This window comes from Rissa tridactyla, chromosome 2 (assembly GCF_028500815.1).
Source record: "Rissa tridactyla isolate bRisTri1 chromosome 2, bRisTri1.patW.cur.20221130, whole genome shotgun sequence".
NCBI lineage: Eukaryota > Metazoa > Chordata > Aves > Charadriiformes > Laridae > Rissa > Rissa tridactyla.
This window is the reverse complement of record NC_071467.1, coordinates 40,714,675-40,730,687: the sequence shown is the minus strand read 5'-3', so window position 1 is coordinate 40,730,687 and position 16,013 is coordinate 40,714,675. Positions and strand designations below refer to the sequence as shown.

The 16,013-nt window shown below is 39.9% G+C and overlaps 1 protein-coding gene across 7 annotated transcripts in view; it reads left to right on the top strand.

Moving 5' to 3' along the window:
• Window positions 1-15,043, top strand: part of CHD7 (chromodomain helicase DNA binding protein 7) — a 135,601-nt gene extending 120,558 nt beyond the window's left edge. For 4 of the 7 annotated variants that reach the window (XM_054190698.1, XM_054190697.1, XM_054190696.1 and 1 more), the window contains exons 24-38: window positions 182-271; window positions 870-973; window positions 2,336-2,465; window positions 2,731-2,803; window positions 3,021-3,075; window positions 3,798-4,026; window positions 4,195-4,403; window positions 4,551-5,228; window positions 5,663-5,823; window positions 7,493-7,720; window positions 7,956-8,399; window positions 8,980-9,201; window positions 9,599-9,739; window positions 10,191-10,295; window positions 11,072-15,043. In XM_054190698.1, coding sequence (XP_054046673.1) covers window positions 182-271; window positions 870-973; window positions 2,336-2,465; window positions 2,731-2,803; window positions 3,021-3,075; window positions 3,798-4,026; window positions 4,195-4,403; window positions 4,551-5,228; window positions 5,663-5,823; window positions 7,493-7,720; window positions 7,956-8,399; window positions 8,980-9,201; window positions 9,599-9,739; window positions 10,191-10,295; window positions 11,072-12,028 — 3,826 coding nt within the window. In that variant the 3' untranslated portion in view covers window positions 12,029-15,043. The remainder of the gene's footprint in view (window positions 1-181; window positions 272-869; window positions 974-2,335; window positions 2,466-2,730; window positions 2,804-3,020; window positions 3,076-3,797; window positions 4,027-4,194; window positions 4,404-4,550; window positions 5,229-5,662; window positions 5,824-7,492; window positions 7,721-7,955; window positions 8,400-8,979; window positions 9,202-9,598; window positions 9,740-10,190; window positions 10,296-11,071) is intronic. The other 3 variants (XM_054190699.1, XM_054190701.1, XM_054190700.1) reach the window with 3 other exon arrangements.
• The last annotated feature ends 970 nt before the right edge of the window (window positions 15,044-16,013 follow it).

Sequence of the window (16,013 nt, the reverse complement as noted above, 5' to 3'; positions counted from 1 at the left end):
AGCAGAAAGCACCACACAGAGGTGATTATGTGCCACCATCTGTCACGCTTCAAGCCTACCATACAGCATGGCTAATCAGCCTTGGCAGGATGATGGATGAACAGCAGCAGCTGCCAAAAGCCACTGTTGGCAAACAGTCCTGAAGTTAAGAACTTTTTCCCCCCTCTGCCTTCCTCTCCAGGGTCCTGCTGCGTGTCCGCATGCTCTACTATCTACGACAAGAAGTTATAGGGGACCAAGCAGACAAGATCTTAGAGGGTGCTGACTCAAGGTTAGTGCAAGTGCAGGCTTATTTTTTGCTTTATGACGCTGGCTTTTATTAAGTACATGTACTGTAATAATGCAGCATTTAAAGGTTGTCACACTTTATCTCTTAAATGTCTGTTCTCAAGCAGCCTTATTATTTTACCAAGTGCAGTGGGTAATTTTCTTGGGGGAGGAAATGATGTGGGAAATGAGAGGCGGATTTTCACTTCTGCTAATAATGAAGGACTATTCTATCTCAACTTTAAAAAAAATGAAAAAAAATATACTAAGACCTTAAAAGAATCATATTTGGATAATCATTGTCGTGCCACTCCCAAAAGAGCCTGATGATTTTTGGTTTTTTGTTGGTGTTTGTTTGGGTGCTTTTTTAACCATCCTAGTTATTTTTCAATGTATTTCAATTTCTGTGTTGAGTTTTGGGGTTCCCCCTGCCGGCGCCCGACCTCCCCCTTCCCCCAAATTCATTATTCAATTTAACAGCATTTTGCTTAAAAAAAGCATTTTTTTTTAAGCATTTGTTTAAAAAAACCCAAAAAACCCCAAAAAAACCCCAACTTTGCCCAGTAATAACTTTGAGAATGTATATAATGCTGTCTTCACAGTGAAGTAGATGTATGGATACCTGAGCCATTCCATGCGGAAGTTCCTGCAGACTGGTGGGATAAGGAGGCGGATAAATCCCTTTTAATTGGAGTGTTCAAACACGGTAAGTGATGTCTCACTCTGAACAAAACTCAGTTGTAAAGCTTTCTGTGTGTAGGACTGTTCAGTCATAATATTAACAAGTATTGTTCCAAAGAACTGTTGGCTTGTATCTCCCTTTTTTTCTTGCCTGCATTAAAAACCTAATAGGAGCTGTAAATATCAGATGCTGTTTTTAAATGTTTGCAGAACATTTGAGAAGAAAACATTACTTTCTTGGCTGTAAATAAAACAAAACCATATTTGTTTAAATAATAGCCAAATAGTAAGATAGATCTCCATAAACTTTGCTTCCAGCACTGCTTCACTTGCTAACTCTGCCAACCAGTGTCAAAGTGGACGGTGGGCTTAACCTCTGCTATTAATCTGTACAAGTGCCTCCTGGGCTTTGTTCCAAGCAATATTTCACAAATGTCAGTGTTGAGAACTCCCGGCTCCCTTGAGTGGGATGCAGCCTTGTTAACTTTGAAAGGCTGGGGATGCAGAGCTGGCATGATATATACAGTGAGCGATTCCTGATTATAATCCCAATTCTCTGGAGGTCGCAGAGGTATTCTCAGCAGCCCAGCCTGACTAAAGGGGAGAATGATGGCTTATAAAACCTTTCATGATTACAGTTTGGCTTGAGGCTCTACAGCAGTTAGGAGCAGTGTGTTGTAGTACAAATCCTAATTGAATTGTGCTGTTCTGCCTATGTACAGCAGCTCTGTTTTGTGGGCTCAGCTGAGGCAAGTCTAGTCTAAAAATCATTTTCCTGCAGTGCACTGTTGGGATCTGCCATTTTACATCTAGTCAACTTGGGCAGTAAAAAAGCAAACAGCAGTTTGAAAACCATAGAGGGAACAGTGTCATCTTACTGACATGCATCATCCTAAACCTAATAAGACAGGTTCGTTGGCCTTACGTATAACCCATGCATACAGCATTTTTGCAGCCTACATTGAGGGTTCCAGCAGGGCTGGAGCTATAGAAAATGCATGTGTGTGTGTGTTTCCGTTCGCATCTGCATGTTTCCAGTATGGAGTATTGAATGTGGAGAACCACTGACAAAGTCACATAGGAAACTTAAAGAAGTTTTTCACTTTGTGAAAGATTTTTACTGTACCTTATAAAGACATTAAATTGAATACTTTCTTCAGTATCTACTATTTGTTCATGTTATTGATGTGAAAATGTTTCTGTGCTGATGGAATTTACCAGTATGAAAAATGAATGAAATGGTTGTTTCCAGCATGGTGACAGCTCCTTTGTTTTATTTAAAAATAAATAGATGAATTCGGAAAATTGTGCTTCTATTGCCTAAACCTGTTCTATTCACAGTTGGTCATAGCTTTTAAAAAAAAATTGTCTCCTGCTCTGCATGCAGGTTATGAGAAGTACAATTCTATGAGAGCTGATCCAGCACTGTGCTTTCTGGAACGGGTTGGCATGCCTGATGCGAAGGCCATAGCTGCCGAACAGAGAGGGACAGACATGTTAGCAGATGGTGGTGATGGGTAAGGAGGACATGAAAAAATTAATAAACTTTATCAGCATTGTATATGTTGGCATGAGTTCATATGTCATATTTTGCTTACATATCGCCTGAGGATCTGAAGTGATCATATGATATAAAAAGTACATAGAATTGTTCACACAGTTGAGCATGAAATATAAATGTGTAACTTGGTACACAATACTGATGGCTTTTGTAGCTTTTTTGCTTTTGTCCAGAAAATCAGCCCCCTCCCAAAACCAATATTTCTCTTAAATATTTTATAGCGGTGAGTTTGACAGAGAGGATGAAGATCCAGAATACAAGCCAACCAGAACTCCTTTCAAGGATGAAATTGATGTAAGAACTTCAACTTTATGTAATTACAAATATATATAATTATAACTGATTCTCTGTGTTTATCTTAATGTGCAGTTCTTAAGTTTGAGAGCTACCAGATAAACACACCTTACGAAGATTGTTTGCTGCTGTGTTTGAGAGATGACATATTTTTCTCCTGAAATGATAACATATGGTCAAAACTGAAAACTAAAATAACTTCTGTCTTCTCCCCAAGGAATTTGCAAACTCACCTCCAGAAGACAAAGAGGAATCCATAGAAATACACCCAAGTAAGACTATAGCAAAGAAATTAAAAAGGCAAAAATGGACCATTTAGTGAAAGGTGGACTGTTTATTTGCCACGTGAGGGGATAGGTTGTGTTTTGGGAGAACATCACTGTAAACTTCTACTGCCAATTCTCTTCATGCTTCACATCTTACAAAACAATTATTTACCGTCTTTGAATAATCCACATTGTGGCTTTCTGGGTTTCTAATTACATAGTAGAAATTGTGATGATAAAGACCGGATGTTTCATAATGCAGCCGTTGATGTTTTTGCCGAGATAATCTTGGAAGTTACAGATACATTGTTTCCTCAGTATGGGGGAAAATTGCCAAGCTTAAGTGAGAATAATAAAGTGGGAAATCGTAAGCATAGGTGTTTCCTCAGAGGCAGAATGATGATCTTAGTAATATATTTAAAGATACATTGCATTAATTTAAATACTTACAGTGTTCATAACATGTTTGTATTCATAACATTGAATAATAATGCTTGATGCTTATCTCTAAATGTTTCACAAGCATTTCTGAGTTCTTAGAGTTGGGTGGTTTGGTTTCTATTTTTTATTTCCTACCAATGTAGTTATCCTGTTTTTAATTTGTTATGCACCAATATTAATGAGGCATATGTTCTTATCAGATAAAACAGGAATCCAGTTCTAGCCGTAGAAACTTTGAAATCTTTAGTGGTGGTTTTGCAGTACACAAATACTTCTCTATTCTCTAGACAAGCACAGTGAAAGCAATGCTGAGTTAGGCCAACTCTACTGGCCCAACACTTCAACCCTGACTACCCGTCTGCGTCGCCTCATTACTGCCTATCAGCGCAGCTATAAAAGGCAACAAATGAGGCAAGAGGCACTAATGAAGACTGACCGCAGGAGACGTCGGCCTCGGGAAGAAGTGAGGGCACTAGAAGCAGAAAGGGAAGCTATAATAACTGAAAAACGACAAAAGTGAGTTTCTCAGTGATATCTGTCTTTAAATCTCATTTGAGCTTGTGTGTCACCAGTACTGCCGTTCTGCTTTGAAAGAATAAACTAAGGGGGTTTGGTGTCATCCACACTGTCTTTGGACTCTGGTTTATTCAGTGGCCTCACTTCTCTTGCTTCTTCCTTGACTAGGTGGACAAGAAGAGAAGAAGCTGATTTTTATCGTGTGGTGTCTACTTTTGGAATTATTTTCGATCCTGTAAAACATCAATTCGACTGGAATCAATTCAGAGCATTTGCCAGGCTTGATAAAAAGTCCGATGAAAGCTTGGAAAAGTATTTTAATGGCTTTGTGAATATGTGTAGACGAGTGTGCCGAATGCCAGTCAAACCGGATGATGGTAAGTTTTAACTGACTGTAGGAATCAATGTGACTGTTATGAGACAGTGGTACTGTTGAAACTTCACGTGCAGGTGTAAGGGTCCAGGATTTCAAAATGGGTGTACATTCAATCGATGTTAAACAATACAAATCACTGTCATTTCAGAACCACCTGATCTTTCCACTATGATTGAGCCGATCACAGAAGAGCGTGCTTCTAGAACTTTATATCGCATAGAACTGTTGCGGAAAATCCGTGAGCAGGTTCTCCATCACCCACAGTTGGGAGAGAGGCTAAAACTTTGCCAACCAAGCTTGGACCTGCCGGAGTGGTGGGAGTGTGGTAAACATGACAAAGACTTACTGATTGGTGCTGCTAAACATGGAGTCAGTAGGACAGATTATCACATTCTGAATGATCCTGAACTCTCTTTTCTTGAGGCTCACAAAAACTTTGCTCAAAACAGAGGGACGGGTAATGTAAATACTGTCTCTTCTGTAAACCCTCTGGGTGCTGGCTGCAGTCAAACACCACCTATTGTCCCATCCACACCAGTACAAGAAGAAAAGACTACAGAACAAACAGAGTCTAAAGTTGAAGGGTCTGAAAATCCAGCAGCCAAAGAAAAGCCTGATATCAAAGAGGAGACAGATACTGCAGATAAAGACACTAAACCAGACTGTGATGCTGAGGCTGAGCCTGGCTCTGTTAAATGTGAATTGAAAGACATAGAAATGAGTACAGACGTAGACCCAAAATCTATTTCTGAGAAAGGTTCGGAAGAAGATGAAGAGGAGAAACTGGATGATGATGATAAATCAGAAGAATCCTCCCAACCTGAAGGTAACACATTGGTCAGATCAATTCTGTGTGCTTAGCATGAGCCCCACAGCTGTTGCAGCTTGTGCCAGCTGGTAAGTGGCACACATGGAGCCATTATGGAGCTTGGGATGGGCTACATGTAGCAGTTCCTCTGCCCTTCCGCGCATCAGGTGGTGAGATAAGCTTTCATAAAAACTGTGCCGCATCAGCGGGGTATTCCCCCACAAGGCTTTCCAAGATAGCTTACTGAGCCAATAAGCACGGTCTCTGTGCCAAATGTAGAAGACTAAGGCTCTGGTGTAGTCATTACTGAATAAAAGCCTATGTTAGAAAAGTTGTGTCAAGCCTGGTTGTCTTAACCTGTCTAGTTGGGTTGACACTGGGTGATTGAGTTGGGTTGACATTTGGTGGTTGGAAACTTTTGTAGTTAATGTCTGGTTGTGGTTGTTATTCAGCAGGAACAGTTTCTCAGGGTAAGAATTTTGATGAAGAAAGCAATGCTTCTATGAGTACCGCAAGGGATGAAACACGTGACGGATTCTACATGGAAGATGGGGATCCCTCTGTGGTGCAGCTGCTTCATGAGAGAACATTTGCCTTCTCTTTCTGGCCTAAGGTTGGTTAGGGGTAGAATGGCATGTGTCTTTTTCAGTATAGATAAAATACGGGAAACGTGTTTGCAAAATAACGGTGAGCTCTGTGTGATTCTGCATTTCCAGTGGCGAAGGGACTTTTTTCTATGAATGATTTGTGGAATAGCATTTTATTCTTCATTTTCATACAAATTAGCAGAGGAAATGAAAGGAATTGCTTTACTGTAAATAGTGTCATTCAGTAAAACAACAAACTACTGACAGACGTGGATTCTCGTAGGCTCTGTGACTGTATGTCAGCAGAGTCACACCTCTCGCACCTCTGTTGATGGAAGCAGACTTACGATTTTGAATTATGGATTTCATCTGCAGAGCAGTCTGCGGTGTTAAGAGCAGAGATTTTGTAAGATCACCTTTTTATTTTGGGGTGAGGAGATTGTAGAGAAGAGTATTGGTGACCTACATGATCTAAGCCATTATGTAATGTTGACAGATGTAATTGTATTAAGGTATCCTGCAAACGTAAGCAGCAGTTTTAGATAGGATAAAGCTATATCTTGTTTTAGTAACCAGGCAGAAAATTATCTAATATAAAATGTTTTTAAAAATATGAAACCATGACCTTGTAATAAATCCATACATAATTTAGTACTCCCCTTTGCAGTAAGGGGGGAGAGAGAGAAATAAAGTAGTAATAGTCTTAAGCTTACTAATCACCATAACAGGGCCATCTGGTTTGGGACGGGGTGGAGCGGGGGGGGGCAGGGCAGCGGGACCTTGTTCTTAATAGGCTTATTCCTGGGGAAAGCAAGCAGTCTGTTGCAGCTGCTGAGATTTGCTAGTGGCTTTTGCACTGTTTTGCTGTTCAGGAAGCTAACTGATGCTCGTATTCCCTAACCAGCAGTATTTCTCATTGTTCTGAAGTTTCTGCTACTTGAGGCAGGCTAGCATAGAATGTGCTTGAATACTGAAATGGAAGAAATTAAATTATACTATCTTCTTTGCTTTAGCATATATTTTGGAAACATGGACTAAAATCTTATTCCAGTTGTAGTGTAAAAGTAAAACAAAAAATCCTTCATCTGTATAGGTTCAGCATAAGTAGACTAATAAACATAATTAGAGATTTTTTAGTGTACACGCTTCAGTGAAATTTGAAGTGATAATGGGCGTGGAATGAAAATTGACATTCATTAGATGTCCCTAGGTTGGTGCCCGTTTCATAATGTTGAACTTTATTAATAGTGACGTTAATGAGGATCCACTTCCTAGGACTGAATTACAGATCCAGCCTCTTGGTTCTTCAGAACTGTAGCTTTAAGATGCTGATTGCAGATGTTTTGATTTTCCTTTCCTAACTGTTGATTTTGCTAACTACTGAAGTTTTGCAGTGTAAAACAATAGTAACTTTCTGTTAAATTTGTCAGTTAGTACATTGTCGTACAGAAAACTCTGTCTTCCTCCTTCCCCCCACTTATAAATGCAGCTTTTAAATTCTAGTAATGTTCTATTCTTCAAAATTCTCTGTATATTAGCTTCTTGTAAGGCAATCAGTTTATCCTCACATGCAAGAATAGTTGTTTTTGAATGTATTTCTTAAGCTTTGGAAGCTGGACTGTGTCATTATACTCATTTGAGTTTATATGGCAACCTTCACACTGAAGGTTCATTACGTACTTTTCCTTTATGCAGGACCGAGTAATGATCAACCGATTAGACAACATCTGTGAAGCAGTGCTGAAAGGGAAGTGGCCAGTAAATAGGCGCCAGATGTTTGATTTCCAGGGGCTCATACCTGGGTATACTCCAACAGCTGTGGACAGCCCTCTACAAAAAAGGAGCTTTGCAGAGCTCTCCATGGTTGGTCAAGCCAGCGTCAGTGGCAGTGAAGATATCACTGCTTCTCCTCAGTTATCAAAGGCAAGGCTGCATCTTTCTCTTTCTTACGTAAAACATTTTATCCTGCATGCGCTTCTTTGCACAAGAGAAAAAATAAAAAATACCATTTCTTAAAATAAAATAGGAAAAATAAAAAAGTGCTTCTTTGAATAAAATGAAGGCTTTGTTTTCAGAATTACATGTTCAGGCTTTTATTTTAAATTCAGAATAGCAAATAGAGCTTTGCTAATATTTGGAAATGCTCATTTTTCATTAGGAAGATGCACTCAATTTATCGGTTCCACGTCAGAGGAGGAGGAGACGAAGAAAGATTGAAATTGAGGCTGAGAGAGCTGCCAAGAGGAGAAATCTTATGGAAATGGTTGCCCAGTTACGTGAGTCTCAGGTGGTCTCAGAAAATGGACAAGAAAAGGTTGTAGATTTATCAAAGGCCTCACGAGAGGCAACAAGTTCTACCTCAAATTTTTCACCTGTTACTTCAAAGTTTATCTTGCCTAATGTCTCCACACCCGTGTCTGATGCCTTTAAAACTCAAATGGAGCTGCTGCAAGCAGGTCTTTCACGCACACCCACAAGGCATCTACTAAATGGCTCTTTAATAGATGGAGAACCACCCATGAAGAGGAGGAGAGGAAGGAGGAAAAATGTAGAAGGGCTTGATCTGTTATTTATGAGCAACAAACGGACATCATTGACTGTAGTAAGACAGCAACCTTTTTGTCTCATATTTGTTCTTCTGTGTTTAGTACTTTCTGAATGTGAGTTTAAAGTAGTGTTGTACTCTCTGTAATAGTAATGTACAGTTTTTACCCAACCAGCTTTTTCTTTGTGTTTAGAGCTGCTATTTCTTTTTGAACCAAACAGAATGTTGTTTACATCAAGTTTTTACTCTAGCAAATTGTAGGCTGAGTTTTAAGTGTCTTGTACTTTCAAAAATACTTCTTTTTTTAACAAAACATACATTTATAACAACATATGTTTTGAGGCTTAAGTATGTCTTTCTTACCGTGTAGAAAAAGGAAGGTCTTGTGGGCCATTAACTGTAAATGCACAAAAACTTGCTCTGTCTTTAGCTGTATATTCTTTAATGTTCAAGGATGCTAAATTTACAAAATTCCCTAATGTAATGGTATTGCTTTACATAGTATGAATATTTAAACCCCGTTAACTCTTGTGTATGCAAAATCTCACTGAGCATTTAGCTTCAGTCCCTGAAATTATTTCTCCCAGGTAACCGTTCCCTTGAAGTGAGAATTAATACAGATGTTAAATGTTTTCAGGAGGATGCAGAAGTGACCAAAGCTTTTGAAGAAGATATGGAAGCCCTACCAGCAAGGAACATTCCATCTCCTGGTCAACTGGACCCAGACACTCGCATCCCTGTAATCAATCTAGAGGATGGGACCAGGCTGGTGGGAGAGGATGCTCCTAAAAACAAGGATTTAGTGGAATGGCTTAAATTACATCCTACTTACACTGTAGATATGCCAAGTTATGTACCAGTAAGTATGTGATTCTAAGAGTGTTGTTGTATTATCTTAATAGAGAAGTTAGTTTTACAGATGTTAAAATTAATTTCCTCACGTTGGGCATAGTCATTGGATTTTGTAACTGTTGGTTTGCAGTAGAGGTCCTCTCTTCAGCCACACTTATAGGCTGGTAGGGAGGATATATGGGTTGCTTTTCCTTTCTTAATATTTGTATATAACAATGTTAAAGCAGTGTTTGTTTCAAGTTCTGTAGAATTTCTTCATCTGATAAGAAAAAAGATTTTTCTGGGATAATCTGAGGCTAACGTAGTTGGCCCCTTCTTAAAATTGTTGTGAGAAGGCGTTCCATGATTGGCAATTTTTGTCAAGAAAATGAAAAACTAAAAAGCAATACATCTCTTCTTTCCAGAAGAGTGCAGATGTGCTGTTTTCCCCATTTCAGAAGCCGAAACAAAAACGACACAGATGTCGAAACCCTAATAAACTGGATATAAACACCTTGACAGGAGAAGAAAGGGTACCTGTTGTAAATAAGCGAAATGGAAAGAAGGTAAAAATAAGTTAGTTCAGTGGCAGTCTTTAATAGTGTCTTTGCACGTGGGAAGTCGGTTTTCTACTCCAAGCTTTCTTTTAAAAAGTTTAATAATTTGTCACCAGCAGTTATTCTTACTAGAATGTACTACCCAGTTCCTTTAATTCCTTTTTTGTTCTTCTGATATGTTAATCATTTGAGTAAATAACTGTTACTTTTTGAAACGATATAGCACATTTTTTCATATGCAAATTTCGTTACTAGCCCTGCCTAAGATGCAGCATTTTACTGTATTTTTTTAAAAAACATGATCTTCTCAATTCTAGTATCATTAGCTGGTTTCCATGTAGTTTTCCACAGTCTGTCCTGAAAGTCTTTACTGCCATCCTTCAGAGATGAAAGAGCACAGATAGAAAATACCCATATAAATAGTTTTTGTTTTAAGTATTAACCTCGTCTTTTGCATTAGATGGGTGGAGCTATGGCCCCTCCAATGAAGGACTTGCCAAGATGGCTGGAAGAAAATCCTGAATTTGCTGTTGCTCCAGATTGGACTGACATCGTTAAACAGTCTGTAAGTGAAACTCTCCTTCCATGCTTCACTGTAGATTATAGCACGGAAAAGTTGAAGGCTGTGTAAATTGATTATTAAGTCTTTATCTCATAGCTAGTTTTGAGCTGAGGAAAATTGTAGTCTCTGGGTGGGAGTTGCCAAGTTCGGGGGGGATGGTGATAGGAGGCTGCTGCAGAATGGGATTGAAGTACACTTGAAAAATCAGCTGCATTAAGGCAGCCTTCAGCATTTTTTTTGCATTATTTTTTTTCTTGTAAGCAACAAACCTTAACAAATACACGTATTCATACATTAGGAATTATTAAGAAAATATTTGTCATATTCATAACAAAAATAGAATTCATCATCTTGGCAATAGGCAGCATCAAAAGATTAGGTTTTTCTGCCTTTTATTTTACAACAGTTATTTGAAAATAAAGGGTACAATTCTGCAAGTACTAATTTTAATAAAATGTTGCTATACTGAAGTTCGGTGTGAAGTACAAAGGTATAGACTCGTAACTGCAGTGTATCAGGGTTTGGATTTTTTTAATGAATGTTTTGTTTTACCGCTGTGTTTAAATGTACAAAATCTCTGACTTTGCTTTCTTCAGTTTTTCTTACATGTTCTACTGCAATTCAGTTTAGTAGCTAGCTCATCACGATTTGCCAGGGTTGAAAACCACTTTTGGAGTATGCTGGAATCCCTTCTGTTTCTTCCATCGTCATCAGTTAACTGGCGAAAGCTATAAAAGCTAATCGAGAGTAAAGCTTGTTTTTCCGCATCTTCGTTTCAGGGTTTTGTTCCAGAGTCCATGTTTGACCGTCTTCTCACTGGACCTGTTGTGAGGGAGGAAGGAGCAAGCAGAAGAGGAAGAAGGCCAAAAAGTGAAATTGCCAAAGCAGCTGCAGCAGCTGCTGCTGTAGCATCAACTTCGGGAATCAACCCACTACTAATGAACAGTCTGTTTGCTGGAATGGACCTCACAAGCCTCCAGAACCTACAGAACCTGCAGTCTCTCCAGCTCGCAGGCCTCATGGGCTTCCCGCCAGGGCTAGCAACAGCTGCTGCTGCTGGGGGGGATGCTAAAAATCCAGCTGCCATGTTGCCTCTGATGTTGCCAGGGATGGCAGGATTGCCCAATATGTTTGGACTAAGCGGATTGTTGAATAACCCAATAACGGCTACTACTGGAAATGCCACTACTGCTTCCGGTCAAGGAGAGACTGAGGATGGCGCTTCAAAAGCTGAAGAGAAGAAAAATGAGAACGAAGAGGAGAACAAAGACTCTGAGAAAAGCACAGACACTGTTTCTGCTACTGACTCTGCGAATGGATCTGTCAGTGCTGCTACTGCGGCGACTACCGCCACTGCCACCACTACCACCACCACCACCAACACTGGATTGCCCACAAACCCTCTGGCCTTCAATCCTTTCCTGCTGTCTACCATGGCTCCTGGCCTCTTCTATCCATCTATGTTTCTACCTCCAGGACTGGGAGGATTGACTCTGCCCGGTTTCCCAGCACTAGCAGGACTTCAGAACGCAGTGGGCTCCAACGAAGAGAAGGCTGCTGACAAAACTGAAGGAACTGCCTTTAAAGATGAAGAAAATCTCGAAGGCAGTGATGCAGAGGAGAGCCTTGATAAAACTGCAGATTCCTCCGTTTTAGAAGATGAAATAGCACAGGGTGAAGAATTAGACTCACTTGATGGGGGGGAAGAAATAGAAAACAATGAAAATGATGAATAACCAGTACCAGTTACAGTTAAAGTGTTTTAAACTTTTGACAAGTGGTAGTCCTACTGTTTACACTCACAGTTAATGTCCATACTTAGTTTTTATAAGCTGTTCTGTAACATAGTGTAGCAAAAAAAAAGTTCAAGTCATGTTATACAGATGTGTCAAAAGGTATCTTGGTCATTAAGTATTGTGCAGTGCATTATTTATTATCCCTAGGAGAGATGAAATTTGAGAGGTGATCATGTCTTTTTAAGGAAATTGACATAATGCTCTGCTTTTTTTTTTTTTCTTTTGGTACCATTGGTATTATGAATTAAGCAGCAATTTGTAATCAAGTGGCACTAATAGAAGGAAGTGCTGCTTAAAGGAAGGATGAAGTTATATATTTAATTTTTTTATTTTAATTTTTTTTTGCTGTGAAGGTCAAGATGAAATTTACCATACATATCGTACTCGCGCTTCATTTTGACTGTATGGGAGTTCACCCGCTCACATGCGCGCACACACCCACACACACACTCTCTCTCTGACAATCTTCATGATAGTGTGAATGTCTCTGTCTTGAGACGCAGCAATAATAAGGCAGCTGTTGAATGTGAAGAGTACCTTTTGGAAATTAACCCGCGGAGAAGGTTCTTACAGGATAAAGCTACAGTTTAATCGTCTCGTGATCTTGTAATGCACTGGTATAAACAAAAAGAAAAAAATCAGGTACCTTTTTTAAATTAAAGGACTTTGTTACTTTAGCCACAAAGCTAAACAGCATTACCTCAACTCTAAACTAGCCTTGAAGTTTACAGACATGACTTTGTAAATGTATTGTTTTTCTTTGTTGTGATGTCTTTTTATTTTTTTTCTTTGGAAACTGCTATCATGTAAGATAAGATGTAAATTGCTGCCAACTGTAGTAATGATGCTTTTAATAAAAGTGACCCATGATATGCAGAGATGTAATTATAGAATGTAGTGTTTAGGGACATCACAACTGGTGTTCGCTTTCTGTATTTGCATTGTGGCTTTCTTACAGCATTTTTCTGCTATATTCTTTGTAGATTAGTGGCTGTAAATGCTGAACTGATTGTCTTCAAGGGACTAGGCAGGAAGAGAAACCTTGAATTACCTTCATATTTTCCACTCTAAGTAACTCTACAGAAACGCACACTAAAAACCCCACTTTACTCCTTCAAAGGGTCATGAGAGACTGAGAATACTTTAAAATGTGTTCAGCATGTGATAATGTGGTACACTAAAGAACAAAAGGGCAAAAGAAAAATGAGGCTTTAATAGGCACAATATCTAGGTCATTTATCCTTGGTTAATGGGTAGAAAAACACAATGCTGTAGTGACAGCAAGGGATACAAAGGCTCTGTGGTATCCTGTAGACCAGAGCTTGTGATGCCAGAAACCACTGTGTCAAACAACCTACATGAAACTAAAACTGACCCACTTTTCATAAAAACCGGGGTCTCTTCTGGAGAGCTACCGATTTGTACCCTTTTGTGACCTTTTGATATTCGAGATAATGTACCATTTGAGAACTTCTGTTTCCACAGTGTTGTCACCTTGACACACACGTACACAATCATCTCGAGAGTGAGGATAAAAGGTTAGATTTTCAGTGGAGTACATGAAAAATTAGCTATTTGAGAGCCAGCTGTGGGTGGACCCTCGTCTTAGGACTAATATTGTCTGTGCTTTTGGAATGCTGGAGAGCTGCAAACCTCGCTCTCCTGTCCACTGCAAATTTACATGAGAGCTCAAATGGACAAGTACTGCAAGGCCAAAATGCAGTCTTGAGGGGGATATATGAAAAGGCGTGAACTTGGCCTGAAAAGAACATTTCATGAACGATGAAAGTAGCGAAATTAAGGCTTAGGAAGTGAATTTTGTGTGAATGAATCACAGGCACGCACTGTTGAAATGAATGGGTGTCAGGATGTCTTGTAGTGCCACTTAAATAGATCATACAGAGTTAACGAAGGTCAGCAAGGATTCCCCCCACCATGTACATCACTGAGCGGTTGATGAGGTGTGTTATTCCTGCCTTTTTCTAAAACATCACACTTAGACCATGACAAAAAGAGGCTGAAAGCCAAGGTACGTTAATTTGATCAGGTGGGTTACATACTCTGTTCTATTTGTTTGAGCTGTTATTTAAGCTGTTTAAACGCCTCATGTCTTATTTTTTTCTCCTACCTATAGAATTCCTGCTGTAAAAGTTGGGAGGTGCTTCCCGTTGTGTGTATTCCACATACTGGTACCAAATAGCTCTTTAATTTTTTTTTAGATTCAGCTTTATAATTCCCAGCAAAGATTTACACAGACTAATGATATCTCTTGGGAGGGCTCTTTTTAATTGGCAAGACTAGAAATTATATTGTTAAATGCCACAATAACCCTCTTTCTTCTCCTCACCCCCTTCCTCTGTTGAAATGAGGGGGAAATTCTGGTAACTGCCTATTTCTGCCTATAGGTTTTTGGCGTGGAAACATCCAAGTGGTGGCATAGGGTGTCCAAGGGACAAATAAGTGACTCTTACCCCTATTGCAAGCCTTCCTCCGTAATGGTATTACTCATCTCTCTTTTCTAATGAAAGAAAAAATGAAACTGGAGAATGGTTGCAACAGAACGAATGCCGTGGTAATGGGGGAGCCTCTGTACTTGGAATGTGCTTTCCAAGCAGCCTCGCTTCCTACAGGCCAAACGGAGCGCTCACCTGTCGAAAGAAGGTGACATTTGATTTTTGGAAGGGATATGGGCCCCTGGTATGAAAAATGAAGTGGGGGGATTGCCATCTAATGTCCAAGAAATGTATTACATGAAAATATGAAGGTTTTTCTTGGATTTGACGCAGAGTTTCCTTACGTGTTAATTATTGCAAAGATTCTTATGGAGTTTTAAAGTGTGTCTAAATGAATAAAAGCTTACGCGAGTAAGATGCTTAGATGAGATACTACTCTGCACTTGATTCACATCTGGAGCGCCCTTTTTGTCTGTCTCTGTGAAAAGCCGCCTTTTGCCACCAACCATTTTTTTGTTGGGCCTCCTAATGGTCGCAGAAATGTTACTGGGGGTATTGAGAAGTAAAAGTGACTTTGTTGTTGTTGTTGTTGCTTTTAAGAAGAGAGTATCTGTGTCAAGATACACCGAGGGTCCAACACAGCCTTTTCTGTGTGCGGGGCGTGCAGTCCTGCCAAGGGAAACAACAGAACGACAACAAACCTGCTCAGGCTATTAAAAGAGCTATTTTTTTAAGAACTTGCAAAAGGAGTCTTACAGACTTGCTTTGCAAAGCTGGACTGTAAAGGAGAGCTGGTTCCAGTTGAAAACTGTCACCGATGGAATAGCGGACAAAACCCTAAACCAGGCCCAAGTATCTTCTGTCAGCTTCCATCTCTTGTTTCATACCAAAGTCAAATGTCAAAGCGTGCTGCTCATTGGAATAACGCACGCCTCTTCCATTGAGGACCTTTGCCATTTAGTGCAGCAAAATAAGCGCTTTTTCATTTGAGGGAGGCTTAAGATTTGGAGAGGGGGATGGTAATTGCATTTGGAGTATTAGGCTTCCCATTGAATTTGTTATTGCATACAAAGCTGTTTGGGATGTTCGGGACTCCTGTTGTTCTGCACCATGTGTTCCTGCTGCCTCTGAATTCTTAATGTCGGGTTTGGAGGTCCGGAAGTGTCAGGGCATCCGAGGGTTCAGTCCTGCTGCCTCCAGACTCTCCCCTGGAGACCTGAAAGGTGCCGTCCCGTGAACGTTTTCTGATTCCGCTCGATGGGGGACAGCGCTGGTGGCAGGGTTTGCTGCACAGGCAGCGTAAATAACCTGTTGTACCCCTCTTTGGCTTCAGGCGATGATGCCTTGGAAAGACCTTGAGTTGGCTTCTTGCATGGGTGATGTTTCAGGCATCCATTCTAACCGTTAGCTTGAGCAGGCAGAGGAAAATACATGAGGGCAACTAAATTTTAAGGATTGACAGTTGCTGTGGT